Source organism: Xiphophorus hellerii, chromosome 7 (genome assembly GCF_003331165.1).
Source record: "Xiphophorus hellerii strain 12219 chromosome 7, Xiphophorus_hellerii-4.1, whole genome shotgun sequence".
In the NCBI taxonomy this organism is placed as follows: Eukaryota; Metazoa; Chordata; class Actinopteri; order Cyprinodontiformes; family Poeciliidae; genus Xiphophorus; species Xiphophorus hellerii.
Window position 1 is genome coordinate 19,371,956 of NC_045678.1, and position 25,995 is coordinate 19,397,950.

General features: G+C 37.1%; 2 protein-coding genes across 4 annotated transcripts in view; one reads left to right on the forward strand and one right to left on the reverse strand.

Annotated features, from left to right (window-relative positions):
• Positions 1-16,338, reverse strand: part of galnt13 (polypeptide N-acetylgalactosaminyltransferase 13) — a 59,491-nt gene extending 43,153 nt beyond the window's left edge. For 2 of the 3 annotated variants that reach the window (XM_032568281.1, XM_032568279.1), the window contains exons 1-4: positions 16,094-16,338; positions 15,930-16,005; positions 9,986-10,281; positions 2,193-2,361 (exon numbers count right to left, since the gene is read on the reverse strand). In XM_032568281.1, the coding sequence (XP_032424172.1) occupies positions 2,193-2,361; positions 9,986-10,127 (311 nt within the window). In that variant the 5' untranslated portion in view covers positions 10,128-10,281; positions 15,930-16,005; positions 16,094-16,338. Of the gene's footprint in view, positions 1-2,192; positions 2,362-9,985; positions 10,282-14,053; positions 14,411-15,929; positions 16,006-16,093 lie in introns of those variants that run through there. The other variant, XM_032568280.1, reaches the window with a different exon arrangement.
• A 2,530-nt stretch (positions 16,339-18,868) lies between these two features.
• On the forward strand, positions 18,869-20,174 carry rprma (reprimo, TP53 dependent G2 arrest mediator candidate a). The gene has a single exon (XM_032566744.1). The coding sequence runs from the start codon at positions 19,141-19,143 to the stop codon at positions 19,447-19,449; it is 309 nt and encodes a 102-aa protein (XP_032422635.1). The 5' UTR covers positions 18,869-19,140; the 3' UTR covers positions 19,450-20,174.
• Positions 20,175-25,995: the final 5,821 nt, after the last annotated feature.

The following is a 25,995-nucleotide window of genomic DNA, read 5'->3' on the forward strand; positions in this document are numbered from 1 at the left end:
CAGAAACCTTGCAAAACTGAACTGTGTACTGCAATAAATCTGCTGTAGTGTTTATATGGAAGAAAAAATTGTACTATGATAGATAGAAAAAGGCTGGCACTGAAATCCACTGAACATTCACCTTTTCTCTGTAAAATAGGTTTACCGGTGCAAAGTGCTTCAGAACAAGGCTTAATCTACTTATTTTCCATTCCAGAATAAAGCAGTAAAATCACTCTGATTCAGAGTAGCCATCACATGAATCCAAAATACTGCTTGTCTGTATTTTGTTCAGTGGCAGCTCAGTATTAACACAAGTCTAACACAGGTTATTTAGGACTATTATAACCTAAATAACCACCCATCAGTAACCTCTCTAAGTTGGTGTCCACAAGCATGCTTAGTAAATATTCAAACCCTATCTTCTTTAAAAAAATAAATAAATAGAAAAAGAATTAAAAGTAGTTAAAAATGAGTCCTGACAGTAGGCCTGTCGCGATAAACGATAAATCGATTAATCATACGATAAATTAAAACTATCGACTTCAATTATCGGCATTATCGTCTCTTCCGGCCCTTTTCTCGTTCTGTTGATGACACCGAATGAAAAAAGGCTCAACTCCGGTGCTCTCCACTGACCCTCCTTCCTCATTTCCTTAATGTAAAGCCCAGCGCAGACTACACGATCTTAGAGCTGTCGGCCGATTGTCGGCCCATTTTCAAAACCTGACAGATCACACATTAGCCGACAGAAATCCTAGGTATAACGGTTCGATCAGGTTCGTTCCTGCCGTGTGGTGTCCAACAATGGGCACAAAATAATGGCTACAAGTTCAGTGAACTAATTTAAAAACCAGGCATTAATCAATGCTTTACTACAATCTACCTGCAATGCATGTGGTTAGTGTCAGCGTAAAGTCCTGACTGAATGAAAATCATTATAACATATTTACGTCACGTTAACGAAGAACAGCTGAAAAGTTACCGGGTTTATCAACTGCGGTAGCAATTTCGCTCCAACTCCTCCTCTTGTCATTTCTATATTCTTTGCATGTTGAATAAACATTAATGTTGTTTCCACATATCATCTCCGATGTCCGCTGGACTTCGGGTTGCGCCGTATCAGCTGTTTGGGATTCCCCGACGTAATTTCCCCTCAGAAAACACAGAGGAGAATCCGCGCTTTCTGATTGGCTGCTTGTCACATTCAACAGGCTGAGTTAAAGCGCCCAGTCGGGGAAAATCCCTGATTTAGATCGGAGCGGCAACGACGATCTACCGTAACACACCACACAATCTTAGAAAGACCAACGATCTAAGATTGTTGTATGGGGAAAAATAGGAGCAAAAAATCATGTAGTGTGAACTATTGCATCAGGTAGTCGATGTGCCCATCTTCTCTATTTAAATCTAATGATTACTGAAGGGCAACATAGTATACAGACTTCATAATCTTTTGGTTGAATGCAGTATTTATTTACACTTTGGCTTTATGTTGTTTAGTTTTTATCATGTACATTTTTTGTTAATGGAGACTGAGAATCCATTTTGTTTTTGGTTGTTTTGTTTATTTTGTTTATCAGTTCCAGTGTTTAGTGTTCTTTTGAAAATAAAGTGTATCTATCTTTGGCAGGAAATCACATGCATTATTACGTCATTTCCATTAAATCAGTGTAAAAAGGTCTTCAGACAATATTATCGTTTATCGCAATAGTTTTTTGAGACAATTAATCGCTCAGCAAAATTTGCTATCGTGACAGGCCTACCTGACAGTAAGGAAAAGGTTGAGCAATTTCATTCTTTTGCTCACAGGTTACGGCTCCTGACAACCGCTGACAGCAACATTGTAGAAAGCGATGGCTTTGCATTTTTCTATATCCACAACAACAGACCAATGAGGGATCTGCGGCAATGTGGATGCTGCTGCAATATGAGTATTAATTTTTCACTTCATTGTACACTCAGTCATACTTGAACTTCTTCACCTGGGGTAGTTCATTTCCCTCAAGGATACCGCATTGCACCTTTCCACTATTAAAAAACTGTCTACTAACACTTCAAGAAGAACACATTATCTGCAGACCTCTTTCCTGATGGAAACAGGAAAATGTGCCTGGGTAAATATTTCTGTATAGATTTGTTGCAGTCACCGTCTAATCACCAGTGCGGTAATGTGGTTCACAGCAATGATGTGGAAGCAGAAGAATACGTACCCATCCAATCTCACATCTGGTAGACTCCTGTTGAGCGCAATCATGTCACTGGCCATCAGGTTAAACTGGTTAATCTTAAAGAGCTCCTTCATCTTCCCCTGGTCGTCTTTAGGGATGTTTACCGCCTTGCCCATCTCGCCTGGACCCTCGTGACTCCGAGATATCACAGCTGCGAAAAAAGACGTGTTTCTCTCAGGAATCATGAGCATAAATAGCAGCATTTTAGACTAATTAAAAGTCACCATAAAAAATATTAGACTAAAATAAACTGGAAACATCTCTTACATCACCAAACATAATGCAAGAACTAACAAGATACACCCAGATTGTACACATTCAGAGAGTGCCACACACAAAAAAAACATCCTCACAGATTTTTCCTGTTTTTGCATTTCATATCATTGAACCCAATTCAATATGAGACAGAGAAGACCTGTGTAAATACAAAACACAGTTCACAAATGATGATTTGTTTAAGGGGAAGACAACTTGTTCAAACAAACCTCCCCCTATGTTAAAATATAATTCTCCCTCTATCTAAATTTGAATTTTGCCAGCCACAACCAAGTACTATAGTTGCTAGACCGGATGAATTAAAAAATCACTTAAACAGAACCTGTCTGACGACATGAAGTAAGCTTAAACATCTCAAAAAGTGACACATCATGCACTTTCAAGAATGTATGAGGAATGAAGTCAGTGGCCTCAGCAGTCTGGTAAGGGGTACAAAGCCATTTCTAAGGCTTTGGGAAAGTCAATGTCCACAAATGAAGAAAACATAGCAGTACATAAAACAACTTTATTTTGATTGCTGTTTGTTATGATTACCAAAGAGAATTCAGACTAAACTAAAAGTAGTATTTGTGGGTCAAAGTTTTTCATAAGACAGAAATTGAAAACTATGAATCTCTGATTGTTGGATTTCCATACTGATTGTTGGATTTCTATACTTATGAAACTTTATTGATTCTAATACAGAAAATGTGACATATCTCACTTATTTCTAGCGGGCAAAAAAGGCATTTGTAAGAACAATCTGTTTCTAGAACATCAGTGACAATGAACAGACAGACAATCAGTGACTGTACTAATGTCTGCCATTAGTACAGACAGGGCAGACACCCTAGATAAACTCTCCTCTTTGCTTTGGCTTAAGCTAACTGGATATTAAGCACCAGGCTGTATGGTGCCAGGCTATATTTAAAGCTATATTTAAATTCACAGATGATCTATTGGAAATATTTTTATAGAGATTTAGGAGAAAGTATGAGTTCTAGGACTTTGCCAATTCTAGCTTAGAAGCAAAAAGGTTCATGTAGTTGCTTATAGCCCTCATAGGAACATTATGTCTGCAGAACATCAGCAGATTAGCGTTGCTGCTACAGCACAGTGTCAGCTCTTTTCAACAAAGGTAAATAACATCACATGGATTTATGATGCCGCTCTCCCCCACTCTCTCTCAAATAATCCCTCAAAACAGAGGCAGGGATTTCCAAGAAAGAGGGCAACGTGGGACACTGGCTGCACAGTAAACAGCTAAGAGGATTCCGTAGAAAAACGCTTTGTTGAGATGGACTGATGTTGGCCATATTGTCAATCTCAGCTGACCCTGCTCCTTTCTTGATGTCGCTGTTGACAGTCTCAGTAGGTAAATGAGCTCTCATTTCATGGACACAGTTACAGTGTTGAGCTGGATGCCTGAGCAAAATGGTCTTCAAAGCACTTCCTGACCCACTCCACACTATCATTAAGTACGTATGAACACATATTCAAGAAATGTCTCACATGATGAAAACATACAGCAGTCAATAGGAGTCATTTTCCCGATCAACTTGTATCTTGGACGGATGGGCAGGCAGACAAAAGGATGGCAACTACACAATATATTTTTCCAGGAGCTGAAAGATGATTGTCTCAGAGTTTTTATACATCTCTACCACAGTCTATATCTATATGTCTTCTGAGAGGTCCATTATTGCCTCAGCTGGACTGTCAGGATGCCTACCAATCTGCATGCAGATTTTCTGCTGAGTCCTTCATAATACGGCTTCCAACATCCTGCAGCTATGTTCAGTCTCATTTACTTTACAGAAAAGGGTCTGTGTAGCCGAGCACAGTTGGAGGCTTTTTTTTTGCAGGCTCAATCCATTACCTTCTCCTCCTTTAACCGCTGTGCTCTCCCTCCTGCCTGCAAGTCTGACACCACTGGCATTATATTATAAATAACAGACACTCCACTAGTATGCAGAACGAGCTAGGTTCATCTTATAAATTACTGTTCGGGAGAAAGGAAACATACAGAGTTTGCTCTGCTGGAGAAACTCCATCAGCACTGAATCATTGTGTTTTATGTGCCGATTCTAATAGTAGGATTGATTTTCTTTGTTCCAATTAGAATACATACTTTTTTACCAGGTTGTGAAAGGTGAAAAATTTTCAAGCAAATAGCTTTGAACTACAACCAGAGCGAACACAATATTTACTTTAGAATAAGAAGTTAGTCTCATGAATAAAGTCTCTCTTTTTTTTTTTTAAACAGCGGCTGCAATTAAAAAATGGGCTGTGCTACAGATGGTGAGTTACAACAGAAATAAATCTCAGATTAAAATTAACAATGAAAAACTGAGTAGAAAGTTAAATATTCAATTAGAGTACTTATTCCAGCATATGCTTTTCTCATTTTAATGCATCGCTCTCAAAAGACCACCTGCTCAGGAGTGATTTAGTTGCACCATGGTGTGAAAGAGAAGCAGAACGATTAACAGATTTTTACTGCAGAATCCATTAAAAGTCCATTTCTACGCATATTATTAGAATCTGTCCAAACAACTGTACCCTGGAATGCCAGAAGAACATTAATTCTTAGTCAAGCAGAGTAATGAGGAGTAAATGGCCATAAAGTCTATTGTAGTGACAGCTAAATGCAGTGTTGTCACAGTTTGCCTGCTCTAATCAAGAATATCAGGTGGAGACTATTAAAGACATCATTATCCACCTAGTAACAGTAGCAAGAGTTTAATGGCCTGTTGTTCACTATGGTTTAGAAAGGGGGAACTTATAAATTAGCTCAGGTCACATTGCAGAATAAAGAACACATTGCTCTCACAATACCTTGTAGTCTCTATGATAGTTACCAGTAAGCAGCTATGTAAATTTTGGTGGCTTAAACTGTTTGGGGGCATATTCCCCCACAAACAGTTTAAGCATTCAATTAGCATTTAATGAAATCCATGGATGCAATTGTTCAATATGTATTCACTGAAGTTTCTAAATGATACCAAAATCAGATGAGAGCAAGTAAAGATGAAATCGTAACAATCTTCAGGATGGGTATGTATTCTGCACACATAAAACAGGTGCAAACAAAAGTTGTTTTTAGAAATAATTTTCAAAACAATACTACCAAACAGATGCAATCTCTGCATAACACAATCTTAAACTAAATCATTATTCAATTACTTAGGAAAAATTTTTTGCAATTATGTATATTTATGTCAACTATAGCCAAACCAAAAAAGCATCCGATTCTCAATGATTGTTGGTGTTTGCAATACATATTTAGAAAGAACTATTTCTAAACAGTTACCAACACCTGAAAGCTGTTGGCAACTGTGATGCAGGAGAAGAAACAACAGATAAAGATCCCAGCTGCACAAAAACAGGGAGCTGAAGGTGTAATTTAGCTTTTCCTATAGAGATGAGTATTTGATTTCCTTAAATGAACTCTCTAACCTGCAAACATATTTTATATTTAATGCTGTTTGTAAAATCCTGCAGTTGTTTTTTTAGAATACAACTAGCTCATATACAGTGTTACTGCGCTCAACTGAAAGAACTATAATGTCCTCATCAAGCAGCATGACTCAATGCACCAAGGACAGTCTAAACCAGAAAACAGAGTGTGGGGAGACTTGGAGAGAAACCAATTAGAAACCAATGAGGGATTTTTTTTATTTATTTTTTTCACATAGTAGGATCTAACAAAAGGAAGAAAAGTCATCAATCATTATTTTACAGATTTGCATTGAGTGTATGCAATATTTGACTAACCGGACCAATTTTTATTTCAAACCAGTACTTCTTGTTTTTAGGGAAATCAAATAAATGGTTTGAATCCCTGCCTTTTACTATCTCTAGCTGTAAAACATGAATTTAAGAATTACCACCTAAAAGTCTGATTTTTTTTTTCCTTGCAGTTTTGGTGATACTGAAAGGAACAGTTTTCTCTCTTTCATTTCCTTTTTGTGAATTATTTTTGGTAGTGGAAAGTCATATTTATATTTTGCAAAGAGAAAGTAAATTGGTCATAAATGGAGGACTGCATAGGGAGGGTTCCAAATAAGTCCCATTAGTGCTATTTGCTTTGTGAGTCAGATGCACAAATGGAGCAGATAGAGGATGCAAATGATAGACAGAAAATTAAAAATTACAAGGAAATGTTTGCAGATACATATGGAATGCTTTATAAATCATCAGACGTACATGCAAACTAACTACAGCGTAGCATTTGACTTTTTTAAAATTATAGCAGCCAGAGTAGCTGGCAGCTCTACCTCGTTCCAACCTAAAAGCAGATTAGTAAGCCTCTTATAAAACGTGGCAACCTGCTTTCTTGAGGGCATGTGAGGAATCAGGCTTTGCTAAAGACGAACGAACTCTGCATATCTGATCGCAAAAATGTAATCTTTGAAAAAAAATAAAAAACCACAAGCACATGTATGCCAAAGATCTTCAGGGCATGTCTGTACACTTTGCACTGGACGTTTACCAGAGTTTCTGTTGTTGTTCACACATGTTTCTCACAGCAGGGGGTTCTCTGTTGGAGATACACTCCAACAGCTTGACACATGCAGAAGGGTTGCAATAGTGGCTGTCTATTATACACAGAAGCCAAAACAAGACAAAGAAGATTGGGTTAGGAAATAAATATGTTTTCTCATCTTCAAAAAACAAATTGTTGATTCAAGAACAAAAATAAAAAGCATATGATTGCCACTTTTTTTTAAATTAGTGAAATATAAGTGCAAATGTGTTTTACATAAAGTGGAGTGGAAGACAACACAAAAGTGAGATTTGCATAAACAACAAACTGATATAATATCGCCTGAGATTCACACACATTAAGGCAGGGGTGAACATGTGAGCATTGGGAAAACTGAAGGAACCTCAGCTACTCCTAATGTTTAAACCAAATATAGTTTGAAAAAAAAATCTGCTATTGTACAATACTGCAGCCAGAGCTCAGTATTACCATCAATTTTCCTTCAATTGTACTTTGCTGTCATAAAATGATTTCAGATACGTTTACACTAAATGTTAGTACTGCATTAATATCACTTATGTTTAGTCATACTCTGTGCTCTCACATAATGTTATGTCTATGCTAAAAGCCTGTGTTTCTATATTTGCAGTGAGACCAATCAAGTCTGAATATAGAAGCAAACACAAGGCAGAAATCACAGATTTTATGCCAAAGCATCCTAAAACCATGTAACATCAATGACTGCTGATTTTGAATATACTTACGTGTGAAATGGTCCCTTAGACGGAGCGCTGTAAGCTTAAGATATTGAAATATCAGTCTGCCCACAGGTTGTCTCCAAAAGAGAAATCCCCTGTAGATTTCTTCTGTTTTTTCTTGTCTCACTTTAACGTTTAATGTTTAAAATTGTCACACAAATTTTAACAATTTCATGACAGAAATTACTTGAGTAAATATAGAATCTAAATCTCCAATGAGGAATGTATTTAATATAGTACACATAAAATCTGACCCTTTATGAAATTGAAAAATAAAAACTGTAGCTATTTTTTCAATCTATTTTTTGGGCTATATGTATGGAAATATTAAATGTATTTCTATTTTTGCCACTGTGTTTTATCTGTATATTTGTATCTGTATATATTTTTTAAGTTAAATACCTCTTTCAAGTCTTGTCTATGTTACTGTGGACAGTCACTTCAATACATTTAGTTTTGAGTCAAGTAGCCTTCCACTAAAGGAACAGCCATGCTTTAATCATAAAATATAGTTGAAAAACAATCGTGGAAGCAAATTTGAAACCTGAATCAAGACTTTATCAAAATAAAGTAGTTTTTTTTTTTTACACAAGTTCAACGAGAACCTTGTACATTCAAGGGACCCAGATGTACAAAGGTTAAATCTTGCACAGATTTAACTGTTGCTGAAAAATCTGAAACATACCGAAATATTGCATTAGGGGGCTGATACTCCCAATCATGTTGTAAAAAAATTAATCAACAAATAATCACACAGAGCTTTACATCATTTTATAATGTTATCCCTTCATCAAAAACATATCTGGAGTGATGAATTGTGCATCTGCTGAGCTCATTATACAAGCTACTTCTGACTGCAACACTGGTGAAAACACTGGTAAAGGATTAATAGAGGAGAAATGTTTTGATGACTTTCTGAAGGCAGAGTTTCAGACAGAGCAGAAGGTTTTAAAGAAACGGAGACCCAATTTTAGGGGGTTAAATTACAAAGTCAAATTTCTTTTAAGTAATATTTGATATTTTGCATTTTTATAACAACTGGAGGTGACATAATTATTTGACTGTGCTGTAAAATGGCACTATGTGCCAGGAAAATACATAGCACTGACCCTTTAATAAATTGGTGAAAAAGTACTCCAAATCAATTTGCACTGCAAATAGCTTTACTTCAGTTATTAATGGACATGATAAAGAAATAGCTTTTATCCAGAATGTACAGAAATATAAAGTGGTTTGCAATCTATGAGCAAAGTTATTCATTCCGCCTACAGATTTAGGTATGAAATTACTTTCAGCCAACAGTATTGTTTTTCATAGGAAATTATGCATATCTTAATAAAACAGTCAGAAAAGGAAAATCAATTTTCAATGAATATTTACATTTGATGTTAATTTGCATGTAATTTAAAAAAAAAAAAAAAGGTCAGGTCGTGTTTGTACTTTCTCAATCTGTTGTAATCTGGCATTACAGAAGTCAAACCCTGCAGACCAGCTTTTTGAGAATGTTTCCACTGGTATTTGATTAATCTTTGGTGATGAGATCCAGGTTGAAAAGCATCCTTGCCATCACCCTCATCTTTAGCTCCTACTACAGATTCCCTATTAGGTCCTAACTGGGCCCCACCAAAACATTCATATTACTTCCAATCTGAAAAAATAATAATAATAATAAATTGTTGGTCAAATTAAAAGATTACTTTAAACCTGAGTCTACAAGGGTGTGAATTATTTTGTGTTTAACATCTTGCATTGATTTTCAATACATTAAATAGATTTTTTTATTTAATTTTCTCAGGAGCGTTGAACTGAGAAGTAGTTCACATGGTAAGCTCAGCAGACCCACAATTTCACCAGGTGTTTGCTAATTAATGCTGAGTGGGGGAGTCACGAGGGAGGGGTGCACTGTGAGGCATAAGCTCGGCTGGAGACTGCAGTTCTAAGGAGGAGATTTAGGTAAATAGGCGGTGCTTTGTATGAGAAAGCATTTAGGCACCCTAGAATGGTTGCCACAGGAGATTGAAGAATTTCTTAAACATGTATGAAAGAATCAAGGCAACACTGGGAACACTTTTTTAAGTGCTACATCATGTAACACTTAAAAAAGTCAATTTTATGTCATGCCTCCTTCCCCCTTTAAAACGCCAGTTAACACTGAAGAAAAGGGTGACAGGCAAGCCAGACTTGATTGAACTACTCCTGGACTTTGTTTGAAGCTTTACGCTTCCTCCAGTTTTGTCTGAAACTGAAAGGTGTGAACAAGGTTGTGAACTCACCTCGGAGCGCAGGGAGCAAAGAGCGATCTTTCCTCTCATCGCATTTGTTACATTCGCTGAAGTACAGCAGCAAGAACACGTCGACCAGCACCCACACCAAGGAGGTGGTCAACACCACCTTGCAGTAAACAAACCGCCGCATCACCTCTGGGAAGTCTGTCTGTCAGACAGGCAAGCAAGACGGATGGAGGTGAGGACCTCGGATGTCTCAGACAGCTAGAGAGGTGTTTGATCTTCGGAGGTGGGGTTGAGGATGAAGGGGTGAGACGGCAAAGGCACAGCCAGGAGGCATTCTCCTACAGAAACAGGCATACACAAATGATATCTCACCATTTTTTTACCTTAAAGAAGGGTTCAAATAAATACACTACAGTTGATCACAACGGAAAGAATTTATTTTTAGAAATATAAACTGGAATCTATTATTTGGCACGCATTTTAGTTTTTGCATAAAGAAAAAGAAATTTAAAAAGTTGGGCATACATTTGTATGCAGCTCCATGCCTGCTAAGTCTAGTTCACAGTTGTGTGCTACTTTGTGTTGCTGTGTCACATTGAAATTGTAACATGAGCAAACATAAAAAAGATCGAAGAGCATGAATACTAATCCTAACATGATAGATTAATTTGTTCCTATTTCCGTCAAACTGTTAAAACACACTACTCAAATCATGAGGATGGAGCAATACCTCAAGTAAGGAAGTAGCAGGTAAATACAATTAATGTTAAGTGTAATATTCATTTATACAGTGATATATGAGTGCTTGGGGGTGGAGGGAACCATTATTGTTTTTTGCTGTGGTGCAGAAGCAGAGAGGAGCGCAGCTTGGAGTCAACAGCTAATTTCCCTGCAGGGACAATGACATCTATTATACCCATGAATTAGTTAATGCAAAGTAAGTTAGTCACCCTGTGTAACTTCAGAATGACCATTATCAATAAGCATTTTTCTACCATTTTTCTGTATGTCATTTTTAAAATAGCATTTATATATATATATATATATTTTTTTTTTTTTATTATTTTTATTTTTTTCTTCCACATAGGGTGTAGAGTCAAATACATTTATACTTCTGCCTGCCTCCTTTTCATGCAAATGATTATGTAAATATGTTATGGTATTTGAATGTGAATACTTGGAATAAACAAATAAACTAAACAAGATCTCTAGGACTATCATCCACTGGAGGTCAAACCCAGCTTCGTGTGGGCTTTTGTGCAATGCCAATGTCACCATTAGCAGGACACAACCCTCTGCTAATCATAATTTGTTTGGCAGAGTCGAGCTCATCAGAGACAAGGCAGTTAACTGTACCAATTGCCAAAACAGGTGGATGGAACATGTTCAGTTGCATGAGGAGATCACAGCCATTTGCCAAAAGCAGAACAATGATGCATACCAGAGCGGAAAACAATGGGAGAATGGCTGTCCATCAGAGTCCTAGAGGCAGAGGTGTCTCTGAAACTTCAAGTTTTTAACAATGCAAAAAACTTCAATCCATAAAAAATAGCTACGCTCATAAATGCCCCTTTAGATGAGACTGGGACTTGACAATCATATCAATAAATAATTTCCTTTGAAACGTCTAACTATTATTCAGGATAACAATGATGACAAATGGATTAATATATTTGTGAAACCCAGTCTGGCAATAGCATATAAGATATGGTGGAGATTTGAAACCATTGTAACCAGTGAAACCAATAACACCATTTATTCAAAAAAATGAGAGCAGAAATACAAATGTAATACATTTTCTCCTAAACCTAAGAGTCTCTTCAAATAGACTGACCACTGGCATATTTCTCTTGCGTCTGAAAGGATGAGATGATGTCCATTTCTTCCTAACAGACTTCCCCTCCTTGATCAGGAAGCTTTCAAATCGAAGGCAGTTTGTGAAGGTTAAATATTCTCTGGCAAAGAATGCAGGCTCCACAATATTTTGTGATGAAGAATAACAATTTTCTGTCAAACTGGATTTCCACTTGGCTGAAATTACAGGGTTTTGTTGACTGAAAGCCACATGAACACATAATTGGCATGGAAATAGAATGATGGGAAAAAGGCTTTCAGCCATCAAATATCATACACACACGAAAAGAAAAAAAATATCAGGCAGCTTTCATGCTCATGCCAAACATATGCAGTCAATCTCAAAAGCATACTACAGCGTGTTAAAATGTTGTTGATGAAAAATAGGACCAGAATTGCATAATACAACTAAAATAATTAAGTGGGGGAACGGAAAGATTTATTCATCTTTAAAATATTACCAAATTAATGTACCCTTTCATCTAATATCCCTTCGTAGTTTTTTTTTTTTTTTTTAATCCTCAGCATTACTTGGTAATGTTTACTTGGTAACATTTGGCAACTTTAGTTTGCAAAAATTCTCCAAAACAATCAGATTGTGATTATACAGTATCTCTCCTGCATAGCCATCTGCAGGGAACCACACAGATGCTGAAAAATAAAACACACCATCATCTTCAGCTTTAATGCAGACATCTGTATATTTTAGGTCAAAGCTGACTGGGATATGAAACTGTTCAGGATTTTATTTTTTATGAATTACAAAGAAACATCCGATGTTTAAAATATTGCTGTTTTCTAATGTTTTTCCAAAATTGTTGAAGACAGCCTTCACTATGCCATGATGAATATTGTCATACAAGTCTTTTTTCTACTCTGCTTCTTACTAATTTGTACAATGAGATCAATTTGATGATTTGTAATTTCAACGATGGATAAGGCTTTTGCTTTTACATTTTTCAAATTTTTCCCTCCAACAGATTTATTCATTTTCAACTGAAGTGCAAAAAGCTTTCAAATTGCTTGTATGTCTTTTTAATACCACAAAAAGAAGTGGTCTTCACACTTTTTAGATCCATTGTAGGTTTCAAAACAGTGCTGTAAAATACAGAACAGTGTCGTGCAACACACTGCTACAATTGTCATTAGTGCTGCTGAAAAATCCCATAAGATCATAAAATGCCTTTTTTGTTAATCCATTTGTGTGTAACTACAAAACAGGCAAAACACAAACAAAACAAACTGGATAGTTTAAGGTAAACATATCCAATTTGTTGTATATTAATACCAACATTTACCCTCTGTTGTCCCTTTTCATGCTGATAAAAAACAAGGTATAAATGGTTTTGGTCTGGTCAAAGGACAGAGTCGTTTTCCTGCTGCCCCATATATGGACCAGCTCACAGTTGGAGCCATCAACAGTGGTTGTTCAAGGTCTTCATACAAAAAAGCAGCAGTGCTTTGGGAGGGATGGTCCTACAAAGGTTTAGTGAAGCAGAATAAAAGGGTAATTTGTGTCTATGCACAGCTTCCTGGCTACAATGTGGCACCAGTGTCACAATTTAGGTTGGTTTAACTGCTGATGAAGATGGGAATAGTCTGTTCAGTGTAATGTGGAGTCTAAGTTATCTGCCATAACCCTTGTCCACAACCTGGGAATCATCATACCGCATCTGTTGCACTGTACTAATGGACTTTGCTTGGTTTGACACCAAATTTTCAAATATAGTTTAAACAAGAAATAGTTTTTTTTTAATCATCTGGGAGTATAATGTAAGTATATTTACCTTCATAATCATTTCAGCAGTGCATAATCCCTGCAGCATTTTCTGTAAGAAAGCTAAAACTAATTTCCATTCTCATCCCTTGCAGCATGCTAATGAGTCAGACTCCACAGACACAAACATATATTGTCCTCTGCACTGTTGGTCTACATACTCAGAGAAACTGATTCTGTTGCCCCGGGCAAATTCGTACCTCGTACTTCATTCAAAAACTAGTCAGCCAGTGTCCAGCAGAGGGAATGCAGCACCCACAGGGCAGCGGATGATTTCAGACATAAAACACATCTCAAAAAACTCCAGAAACACACAAGTCTGCATGTAGCATATTATCTCCATTTACACACTGTGCACAACTCAATGCCTGATATCAGCCCGCATCACCTGCGTTGATGCATCTGGGGTAAATAACAAGGGGTAAAAAAAACACAAAACAAAAACAAAAAAAACACCAACCACCCTGCAAGCAGCTTACCTGAGGTTTGTCCAAAGGCAGGCGACTAAATTATTCCTATTCCACTGCATGGAATAATAGCTCAGCTCTAGAAAAACGTCAGCATTGCTAGGGCCAATTCTTCCTCTCCTTTCATGACGAGTAGCAGGCATTAGCTGCCTTCTCAAGTGACAACTAATTGGGTTGTGGGCAGCAGTCTTTGTTGTGAAATGTCTGACACAGTTCTCCAAGTTGGATTACACATTACACATTTGTCAGTTATTCAACAGGAGCGACTGCACTCACTGCATGATACGGAAAGGCTGCTTAGCAAATTGGTTTCCTCTGTGAAATAATAGGAATAGTCTTGCAGCCAGACTTGACAATGAAACCAGGAGATTTACCTCGTGAGAAAAATAACAGAGATAAGGAAGAAAATAGCATTTGATTGCATCAAATTTATCACTTGGATGAATAAACATACAGCATATACAAGTACATCTTAAAAACTATAAATATTGTGAATGTAATATGACTTAGAGCTGACAGACATCCTACATTCTGTTTTAAAAAGAAAATGTAAATATTGCAAACAGCTGGCTCATAACATTCTGTGAGGATGGAAAAAGTGTGACAGTAAACGTGGCGATAACCGCAGCCTTGACAGAATTGCCCAGTAAAATCCATTCAAGAATTTAAGGGAGCTTCACAAAGTGGACTGAGGATGGAGTTAGCACATCAAGAGCCACTATTGCAGACGAATACCACGCATGGGCAACAAATTTTATATCCCTTATGTCAAGTTACTCCTGGACCAGATGCAATATCAGATGCAACTCATCTGGACTGTGAAGAAAAAGCACTGGACTGCTGGACTTTGGTCCAAAGTCCTCTTTAAAAATAAAAGTACGGCTTTGCATTTCATTAGGAAATCAAGATTCTGCAGAAAGAGTGGAGAGTCACAGAACCCCCATAACTTGAAAAGCTGCTGACAATCTTTTATGGAGAAGCTTTCCTTTTCCAGCAAGACTTGGCGCCTGCTTACATTGCTGTTGCCAAAGAAACTAAAACCTGATTAATTGAACATGGTGTTACTGTGCTTGATAGGGCAGCAAAGTCTGACCTCTATGGGTTTGTGTCAAGAGGAAGACGAGAGACACCAGATGACCTCAAGGCTGCTATCAAAGCAACATGAGCTTCCATTTATAACTCAGTAGAGCCACAAGTTTCTGATCTAAATCACACACTTCTGAAGCCATTTACTTAAACCAATATATTTGAAAACAATCATTTTCCCTCCACTTCACAACTATGTGCTACTTTTGGTTCACACATAAATTCTCAATAGAACACAGTTCTATTGAGAACAGTTAAGTTTGTAGTTGTTTTGTGGCAAAACGTGAAATGTTTCAAAGGGTGTGAATACTTTTATAAGTCAGTAATGTACTGGATAATACACTAATTTGACTTGCCATAGTTAATACTAAAGTGTCTGTTTGGCAGTATGGTAGCAGTAAAAGTACTGAGGCTGAGAAATGTTTTCTTTACACAATCCTCTCCGGAACAGAAGGTGATTATAAAGCTGATCTCTGTAAACCCATTAGGCTGTTCACTGTAGGACATTTTGGTCAACATTACAATGTTCATAGTTTTCTAAAACATTTCCAAAATGTTACGAAATAGTTAATCTGCGCCATGTTTCCTCTTACCAATGATTATCTCATTTGTTGCTGGGTGTTACATGGATATCAGTGCAGCAACATCAGCCAACCAATTAGGTTACTATTCAATCTGGATAAATAAACTATAGCAATAATCTCAACAGAAGTACAGTTGCGACTGCGTTTATAATGTGATCATAATATTCCAATGCAGGGTGTACTGCATAAAACAGAAAAGAAGAACACTCTCTGCTTACCTAAATTATGGGTGTAGTGAACCGGTGACCCGATCCAGACTCGCTGCCAGGCAACGTGTTGAACATGATCAAACGCCTAAGAAATAAAGCAACTAATTTAGCTAAAATTAGCGGACACCGTCTGGAAATGACACCTAAAATGCGGTCCAGGATAATCCACAAACCAGTGAGCCGTTGTTGGTCCAGTCAGACCTCTCATGATACCTGCTTAGAGTCCTGGATGTAATTTCTAAGCGATACAGTTGAGGTAGCCGCAGTCAAACCGGTCGATAAGGAAACAGTCAGGAGGGGTTTCCTTATTTATTCACTCGGGGGTCTATCCACGCACCTGCTCCACGGCTGTACATAGAAACGGTGAGATGACGCTCCATACAATCTAACCTCAGCTCCGCTCACATCGACCTGCATGTGTCCCTCTTCTTCTCTCTGATTGGCTGACAGCGACATCAATCATGGGGTAAGCGAAGCCTCGGTGGGGTCTGGTGGCCGTTACTCTCTACTTTTACTTTTTTTATTATTACTATTTAGTCAGTTAATTAAAAATAGCAACAGGAACATTGTTAGAAACAATTTGAAAAAGAAAAATAGTTAAACTTTTTTATTTAAATCTTAACAAAACAAACAAAAAAAACATGTTAAAAATTATTTACTCCTCGTCTTTAAGTTTCCTTGTAGAAAACAAGACTTTCTAATACAATGAGTCAGGGACAGGATGGTAGTCTGTCTATTTTGGAGAAGACGAGAGCTGCCAACCTGTCTAGCGCGAGCAAAAAGTTACACTGAGTGCTTTCTAACACACGACACCAAGAGGGGGCGCTGTTTCTTTAAGTAGCAAATAATGCGCGTGTCAGAGCACAGTGCGAGTCCCATCCGTTATGTACAGTATGTGTACGTGCACAAGTTGAATTGAATTGAATTGAAATGAACTGGAGATAAGACATCCAACAGAGGCATACGAATCCAGCAATATAGACAGAAAGAAAACTACAAAAACAGCAGAATACAGCCGTAAAACAGACACATATCCAGATTTCCAAATCAGAAGCAAAAGAGATCATTCAGAATTGCTGCATTCCAATAGGTAGTGAGCAATAGCGATGGCAGTCTCACTTTCTTTGGCAAACTCAAGTGATACTGAATAAACAAGGAAAACGTGGTTGTGCAGGAAGGCAACCTCTTTCCAAGTGAGTTTTTGTTTCTCTCTGTGTGTGTTATTTCTGTTGTGGGCTACAGTTGAAGTGATAGAAAACTTTCAGGCTTTTAACTTTCAGGGTTTTACGTTTTTTAAAGTTGCAGTGTTATAAATAAAGGGATAAATTATAGGCGTTATCAAGCCTCTACTATTAATTGTTTTGTTCATTCCTTTTGAACTTTAAAAAGTATTTACATTATGGTCAAATGTCTGAACAGCCTTTAAAGGTGGTTGTTGGTATGCACCCGGAATAGTGGCTATCCACCAGTCCAGATTTGAGGTTTAATCCCAGTCCGCCTCTGCCCTCGGTTAAATTGACTCATGTTGATCGATGCTGCCATCTAGCGGTAGTGGTATGAAAAAACACTTAAATTCAAATCAGAGCAGATACAGTAGTTTGTCTAATATTCAGTAAAACTTTATTTCTCAGTTATGTACAGCAACGAACTCTGAGTTGTCTTTTAATGTGACACTTTCGTTTGGCTATAAAAGGATTTATGGGTTTGTGTTCAGATGATTGAAAATATGTTCTTAAAAACATTTTTTTTAAATAAGATACACTGATTTTATCTTTTGTCTCTGTGTAATTTTCATTGTTTGTCATTTCAACCTCACTGTCAAAAACAAACTTCTACATGTGAATACTGCTAATGGCATGAAAAGAGCCTGAAGACAACTGGTCTGAGTTCTTTTGAGTTTGGCCATTGTACTTTACTTGCTTTTTATTAATCTTTTTTTGAACATGTTTTAATCAAATTTTTGTATTCTGTGCATACAAAAACTTGTATGCACAGAATACAAATTGAACATGACCAACTTGTTTGAAGATAAACACTTCAAAATGTTTGAAGTGTATGTGTGAACATTACATGGATTTGACTGAGCAAAGGTGGACTGGAATATTCATAATTCATGATATCTTTACAGTTGAAGTGATAGAAAACTTTCAGGCTTTTAACTTTCAGGCTTTTACGGTTTTTAAAGGTGCAGTGTTATAAATAAAGGAATAAATTATAGGAGTTATCAAGCCTGTATTATTAATTGTTTAGTTCATTCTTTTTGAACTTCAACATTTATTTACATTGTGGTTAAATGTCTGAACAGCCTTTATAGGTGGTTGCTGGTATGCACCTGGAATAGTGGCTATACACAAAAAGTCCAGATTTGAGGTTTAAGCCCAGTCCGCCTCTGCCCTCGGTTAAATTGACTCATGCTGATCGATGCTGACATATAGCAGACGACCCAAGTGGTCAGGGAGGTTGATGCAACAACATTAGGTTCTTAATGTAGGCCATTCAGTGACTTATAAACTAAGAAATCTATTTTAAAGCCTATTCTCTGACTTACAGTGTAAAGACAATTTGACGCAATCACGCACGAGTATTTGATCAAATCAAATATGACTGATCAAATATTTTTTTCACTGAGCTGTAAATATGAAAATATGGGCATGATAGCTGATTGTTATATTATTTGACACAATGTCAGCAGGGAATCTGTTGAGGTTCAACTGCAAGATGAGTCAGATGCACACCCCAACACAAAGCAAGCTGAAACATTTATCAAAATCACACACACGCACACACACGTCCAGGCCCATGTGCAAAAAAAAAAAAAGTCCTAATATCGTATCACATCATCCTGACTGCAGGCACAGCCAACTTACAGTCTGTCCGCATGGTGGCGCTCGGGCTGTTTTCTCCAACCCAAGTAGCAGCAGTCTGGCTATTTAACCGCGGGGTGTGTGGATTCATTCCGCTTTGAATCTGGCAACGCAGCGCAGCGCACCGGATCTCCAGTAATGCGATTCCGAAGCAGCTTTCTAAACTCCAGAAGAGCGCTGCTTGATCCGGAGGAACTTCTCCAACTTCGCTCCTCATCTTCACTTCTCACTTGGTGACAATTGCTGCTGGATATCATCTCTCCCCTGTTTGATTTTTGTCTTTATTTTTTGGAAAGTTTTATTTATTTATTTATTTATTTATTTATTTATTTATTTATTTTTATGCCAAAGTAGAGATGAATAACACCGGGTTCAACCAGACTGAGGGCGGGCTGTTCAACAAGACAGACGAGTTTTTCTGCTGCAACTTCTCCTCCGTGGTGACTGACAACGGCTTTGTGGCCGCGGCTCCGGACGAGAGGAGCCTCTTCATCATGAGGGTGGTCCAGATAGCCGTCATGTGCGTCCTCTCCCTCACCGTGGTGTTTGGCATATTCTTCCTGGGCTGCAACCTCCTCATAAAGTCCGAGGGGATGATAAACTTTCTGGTGACGGACAGAAGACCCTCCAAAGAAGCGGAGGCGGTGATTGTTGGAGCCTACTGATGGAAGGAGACGTTGACAAGTCTTGGTGCTGGATTCAGATGGAGAGGGTGCGACGATCAACAGCCCCGAAAACAAGGCCCTGTTTTTATGTTTTGTACAGTTTATAAAAACCTGAAAGGATTGCTCTCTGTAAGGGCACACTGATGGGGACTGAAGCGCACAGCTGCTCACCTTTATTCATGTGGCCTTTTTAATGCCAACAGTCTGAGAGAGGTAAAGTGCGCTGAGATCCTCTTTAGTTAAGTGTCCAATCACGCACTGATCTCGTTTAATAAGTTGTAAAACATCAGTCTGACGCGAAGGTTTTGCATTTGCTGCTTTACAAACGCAAGGGGGAATTAAATGTTGAACCTTTTTGCTCTATTTGGCATACAATGGGCAAGACTGGACAAAAATAAATATGTACCAATTCGCAGAAATGATGAAAGGCTGAATAAATTCCTTCTGTAATTAAAACTCTTTTCCTCTTAATTGATATTCTTTCACACATCTTGCTTTGAGAGTTACAGTTCAGTTTCTGTTCAATTATCTTAATATATCAGTTTTAATGAACTCCTCACTTCTTTAGAGAAAATGAAGTGAGGAGCCCCATCCCCCAAGAAACATTTTGTTTAAAAAAAAAAAAACTACGTGTGGGAATGTGGTTGACAACCGAAACGGAAAAGACTTCCATATTAATACCTCTACTGATTTCTAAATGTCATTAAAAAGTTATTAGAATCAAATTTCATGCTTGACTTTCAGCATTTTTGTGTGGGCTCCCTTTGGACAGAATCTACACTATAAAAATGAATAACAATGAGTAATATAGGAGGGCAATAAATATTACATGTTACAATAATTTTTAATTGGATCAATCCTGTTTGTAAGCTTAAATTTTTAGCATCATTAAATTTTTTGATAACTTATCTAAACAATTTAAATGGAATTAAATTAAATAGTTCCATTACTTTCATTCATCATGTGTCTCATAAACCTACAACAACCTGAAAATGTATTCCTCCTTTTACAGAGTTCTTCTGTTTTTGCATTTTTGGTAACACTTAAATGTTTCAAATCATCCAGAGTAATAATAATACATAAAATAACCAGAATAAATATAGAAAATGAGTTTACAAATCCTAATTTATTTTAATAGGGAAAAAAGCTATCCAACGCAGCCTGGCCCTTAGTTGTTTCAATTGAATAACTGGTTAACAACTTCAAGCATTTGTGATAACAACGCGTGTTTAACATCACAGTAGAGCCTTCTTCTTTGCAGAAGAATTATTTTAATTTAGTTATTGAAAAGTTTTATGTCACAACATCTAAATCCAATATATGGCCAGACTTTGGACTTTGCTTTGGCTCAATGCCCTGCTGCGTAACTCGACAACCTCAGCAAGTCATCCAGGTTCTGAAGAATCAAAGTGGCCCCAAATTATAACACTTCCACTGCTGTGTTTGACTGTTAGTGAGGTTTTCTTTCTCTAAAATCCATTGTTTGTTTTAGACTGGAAAGCACACCTACCTAAAAAGTAACAGTTTTGTCTTGAGAAAACATTTTTACAAAAACTTTAGATGCTAATTTTGGCTAGTCTCTTTCTTATTGTTGACTCATGATTAACCATTTCCAGATTGACAACTTGTTTTTCTTCTGTTCTTAAATTTCTTTAGATTGTGGAAGGATGTTTTGCTTTTGAGATATTATTGCCTACTCCATCTTGTCAGACAGAGTCTATTAGGTGACTTACATTTTCCCAGACAAGAGACTAAATCAGGAGTTAAATGTTATTTGTCACATTTAAATTATGATTTAACAAAAGGAAGCAATTATCTTTTAATATAGTTCCAGATTGGTTCAGAAAATGTAGTTTTTGTCCTGCTTGAACGGGTTTAGCATTGATGCTAACATTCCAGCAACCTTGACAGCAGACTCAACTTCTTAACCCTGACACCTTTGTTGTCATTGGATGAGAAAAATGTCTCCATGCCACTTTATTCAATGTAAAATGTTTTATTCGAGTCTTTCACTGTGATCCTCTGACAAATGGGGACCCATCACAACTTGGGGCGAGGAAGGTATATTCAGAAAGATAATTCTAGATTGAGAAATCAGTACTGATTTAAGTCTGTATACAAGGGACAATTTAGAAAATATATATTTAAAAAACTGAATTGAAATCACTTAAAAAAATTATACAATGTTTAAGTTTAATTGTTTTGTTTGTACATTTTAAAAAGTGCTTGGAATTTAATTAATTTCATGTCTGTCTTTAAGCTGTTCAATTTAATTGAACAATTTCTTCTCAGAAATGTGAATTAAAAACAACTTAAATCAAATTTACACTTATTGTTGCATCAATTTTAACATTTACCAGCACATAAAAGTACAGTTCTCAGCATATTTTTTTCTGAATCTAATTAAACATTGGCCAACCTGAAACAGGCTGAAAAAAACAAAGGGAGAAGAAAAGTTCATGATTATGCAGTGTTTGAAAATATGACGCTTTCATGACATTTTCTCCACATTTTTAATTATGTCTATATAGAAGCTGCAGATATAGGTTGGAAGCACTTATAAGAACCTTTTTATTCAAATGTCTCTTCAAAAAGGAACCTCATTATCTTAGAATTACTTTATTTCTTCTACCTGAGGATTCATGGAGCCTTTCACATCCTCACTCCTTCTGTCAAAACATCTGTCGTGCTCTGCCCCAGGGTTCACCTGGCTGCCAGCTTCCCAGGAGCGTCAGAAATTACTTGTCTTGTCAATTCGGTGACGAAGGAGCCACGGGCCAATATGCCACCATACTTCACTGCCCACCTGTGCTTTAATACAAAGTTAAAGCGAATCAGCTTACATTCATTAAAATGCCCTTCATCTTGTCTCTCTTTTCTCCCGTTTCCTCCATCTTGACTGTTGTGTCATGTTTGACAAAGGTCCCCTTCTGTCTGACAGTTTTGAAAAATTAACTGTCATGGCCCTGGACGCCCTTGTATTGATGCTTAAGAAACGGATACAATCTAAAACAATGACTCTGCCGCTGCAAGTGAAACTGAGAATATAGCAAGAATGTGACTCACTCATCACTCCACAGACTTCCACACTTTTAATGTAGAAAATCAATTTTTGGCCTTGAGTAAATTCATCCAACAGCAGCATCTCTAAAAATATAGAGTAATGCATCTGAAAATGAAACTGAAAGATTGTCATATTTGATTTACAGAGGATGAAATAGATTCTTGCACTAGTCTTGATTTTTTATTTTTTGCAAGATGTTCAACGTTATTTATGCTGAAGGAATACATAAGTCAACTTGAACTGAAAATATTAAGAAAACATGCAGTCAGAATATCACTGTTGAATACTGCAATGAGGAGATCAATTGAGAAGATTTCATCAACATCTTAGTAGCAAAAATCTATATTCGATCCAATCCAGCTTTATTTATTAAATATCTTCCATTGTCACAAGAATAAAAGTACTGTACAGAATGCATAAAAAACAATAAAAATACAAGTGCCATCACACAGACTCAAAAACCTTGAATACTAAAATGCAAGATACATTAAAAGCATACATAACAAGCTTATATAAGCTGTGGGCAACAATTCCATCTTATTGCCAAAACATATTGTAGACACTCAGAGAGTTTGAACATGTGATAAGTGAAATATAAAAAACAAATAAAACAATGATTCAGGAACTCCTTGGGGCACACTGTGATATTGTGATTTTATATATTAGGCTGCTCTAAATGTCAACAAACAAAATGTCACAAACATATCCTCAAATCCCAGCATGAGTCAGCATCAAAAACATCTCTGCCCATGAGTCTAAACATGGTGGTAGCATGATCATGCTGTAGGAATGATTTAGTTTTACAGGGACAGGGAAGCTGGTCACTGTTGGTAATAAAGTGGATGGAGTTAAATAAAACTGGGGATGAACTTCACTTTACTTCAGGACGATAACCCTAAACATGGATCAAAGTATTCATCAAGGAAAATAGGTAAAGTAGAGAACTGAGTCTCTAGAAATATTTATGCCCACGGATGCTATGTAAATGTATCTACAATCAGTTTTGTTCTCCTCTAATTTAAAATAAATAAATAAATTAGAGAGGAATAAAACAACAAGTTATAACATAATGAAGGTTTATGTTCCATCTTCAGTTTATTTTAGAAAGTATTGGAAAATACTCACAGGTTGGTATCTGACCTTTTAAATATCCAGCCAGGAGCAACATTCTGTTTGAACCTGACTTAAAAGATGTATGAATAATAATAATAATAATAGAAACAGTGGTGACAAAATTTATTTTTTTTTATTACTAAAGCATATTTTCTTAATTTCACACATAGCTTGTGCTGCAGAAGGTTAGTTTAGTGTGATGCAGTCAGATCTGCCATCTTAAAGATTTCACACCCCAGTGCTCTGTGAAATTCAGGAGATACTAACAGCATCCATCTGTATCCTACTGTCAACAAGCTGATTGTGCCCAGCAAGGCCTATATGCTTCTCTTTCCAACATGCTCAGATATGTGCTTTGACTGCTACTCTGTGCAAATCAAAAACAACTAGTCAGGCTATTAAAAATTCATGTTTCGAAAGCCTGATGTAACCATGTGTTCTCGCATTTCTTCCCAAAGGCAGAGAGTGTTACAGGTCAGAGGGGCGTAGAAAAAAAAAAAAATCTCTGTTCTACTTCAGCATGTACCAGCTGTCTAAGAAAAAAAAAACGTATGTGAGCAGTGTTGCGCAAAGCAATACAGCATCAGCTCACTTTATCCCATGCCGACTGTCCGTGGACTGTGCTCAACCATGACAGCATCTGTGGGGTGTTGATTGCAGGCTAAAACAGGCTTCAGGTCCCTGCTTGCTGTCTTATGATTGGCTGCTGAGCAGAAGCCCGGTCAATGAACTGGATAGTGACTAAAAGCCCCAAATAGCAGCAAGGCAGCCACACTCAGTCCCCACGTTTCTCTCCTGTTCTCCCACAACTGATCTCCTGGGCTGTGGTGCCACAGACACATCAGTCAATGTGGTGTGAGATCTATGTGGTTGCATCATATTTTTAGCTCCCTTGCTTGGCATTACAGTGAGTGAAGTTAGAATTGTCATTTCACACAAACTTATCTGCAAATAATATTTTCAATAAAGTTGAAAAGAAAGTTGAGAAGAGCAGAAGAAATTAGTTTCCATTAGCTGTTGACAAAAGAGGAAGTCTTAAAAGTTGAGCTTTGAAAAATCCCCACACTCCGGTTTTAATTTTTATTACCTTGTGCCGTCAGTTGTATTCAGAGGATGAGTCACGGCTGTGTTGTACTGCTGATTGTTTCACACAGAAACATCCCAGGGATTTAACATCTGAACCATGCTGCCTTTAATACTTTCCTGTAAGCCACAGTATGTGTGTGTGTTATTTTGTGGGTGTATCTGTGCCTTAAAGAAACAAAATCAATGCAGACTCCACTCAGACTGAGGAGAGTCCCTCTTCTTGTGTTGGCAAAGAATTTACCTAATAATGTGTGTACTTGTAATCACAGAACTAAGGGAAACGCACTCCTCACTGCTACTATAATCAGAGACAGGAATAAAAGTCTGGAATTTGGTTTAACTGAAGTCATTTTTTAGGTCCGGATGAGTATGAAACAACATAAGGTTACATCAATATTTTTGTGTTTAGAGATTGTATTCTCTATCCAACAGTCATTCTGTTTATCAATTAATCCCTCTGTACAGCTCTCCCCCTTCAAGCATCCATCTGTCCATCATCCAGCCATCCAGCCTTCCTTCCCTTTGTTTGTCCAAACTTTAAAATTCTTTCAGAAACCCTGGATGCTGAGCCCTTGCTGCAGGAAGGTAGAGCATCCAGCTTGTTATCAGTGCCCTTTTCAAAAGCCAGTATCCACAATAGTATGTGGGTGCATTAGTGCCCAGGTTATACGGGTGACTTCAATATCTGTGAAGACACAATGAGTGCTGAGTCACAGAGGCAGACTTGAGAGCCGCTGGATGTTTCCATCTAGACAACCTTTTTTTTTTTTCCATTCAAGGACTTCATTTCACCAGGAAGAACATTCTGCACACATTCATCAAAAGGTAAACTCTTTGTTTTCATACAATTTGTCAAAAACAGATCAAAGCAAATACATCTGATTTTATTCTTTTTGGCACCTTTGGTAAAGATGTGTAAAATGTTTTCACTTACATTAATATTTTGTTTTTCTAACACTGGATCCGTGGATTAAAACAAAGATGTTGTAAATTACTGAAAAAAACTTAATCAACAAATATTCCAATGAAACCCATACTACAACCCATGTTTCTACGGGAGTTGGAATCGTTCCAATTGTATAGCTTTAAAAGAAAATTAGTAAGTTGTATTTTTCTTCCTCTTAGTCCACCCGCTCAACCTAATCAGGTTTTTGTGTGTAATGAAGAAAAATAGCTTATTGCAAACTGCAGCTTTTGCTAAATGAAATTATATATTTTTTTATAGTGAGATACTTGGAACTCATTATTCCCTTCAGTCATGCAAATGCATAATGAGTGTTCAT

What these genes read in the sequence shown, in the direction of transcription:
- rprma (XM_032566744.1), top strand. Translation starts at nt 19,141, where the DNA reads ATGAATAACACCGGGTTCAACCAGACTGAGGGCGGGCTGTTCAACAAG.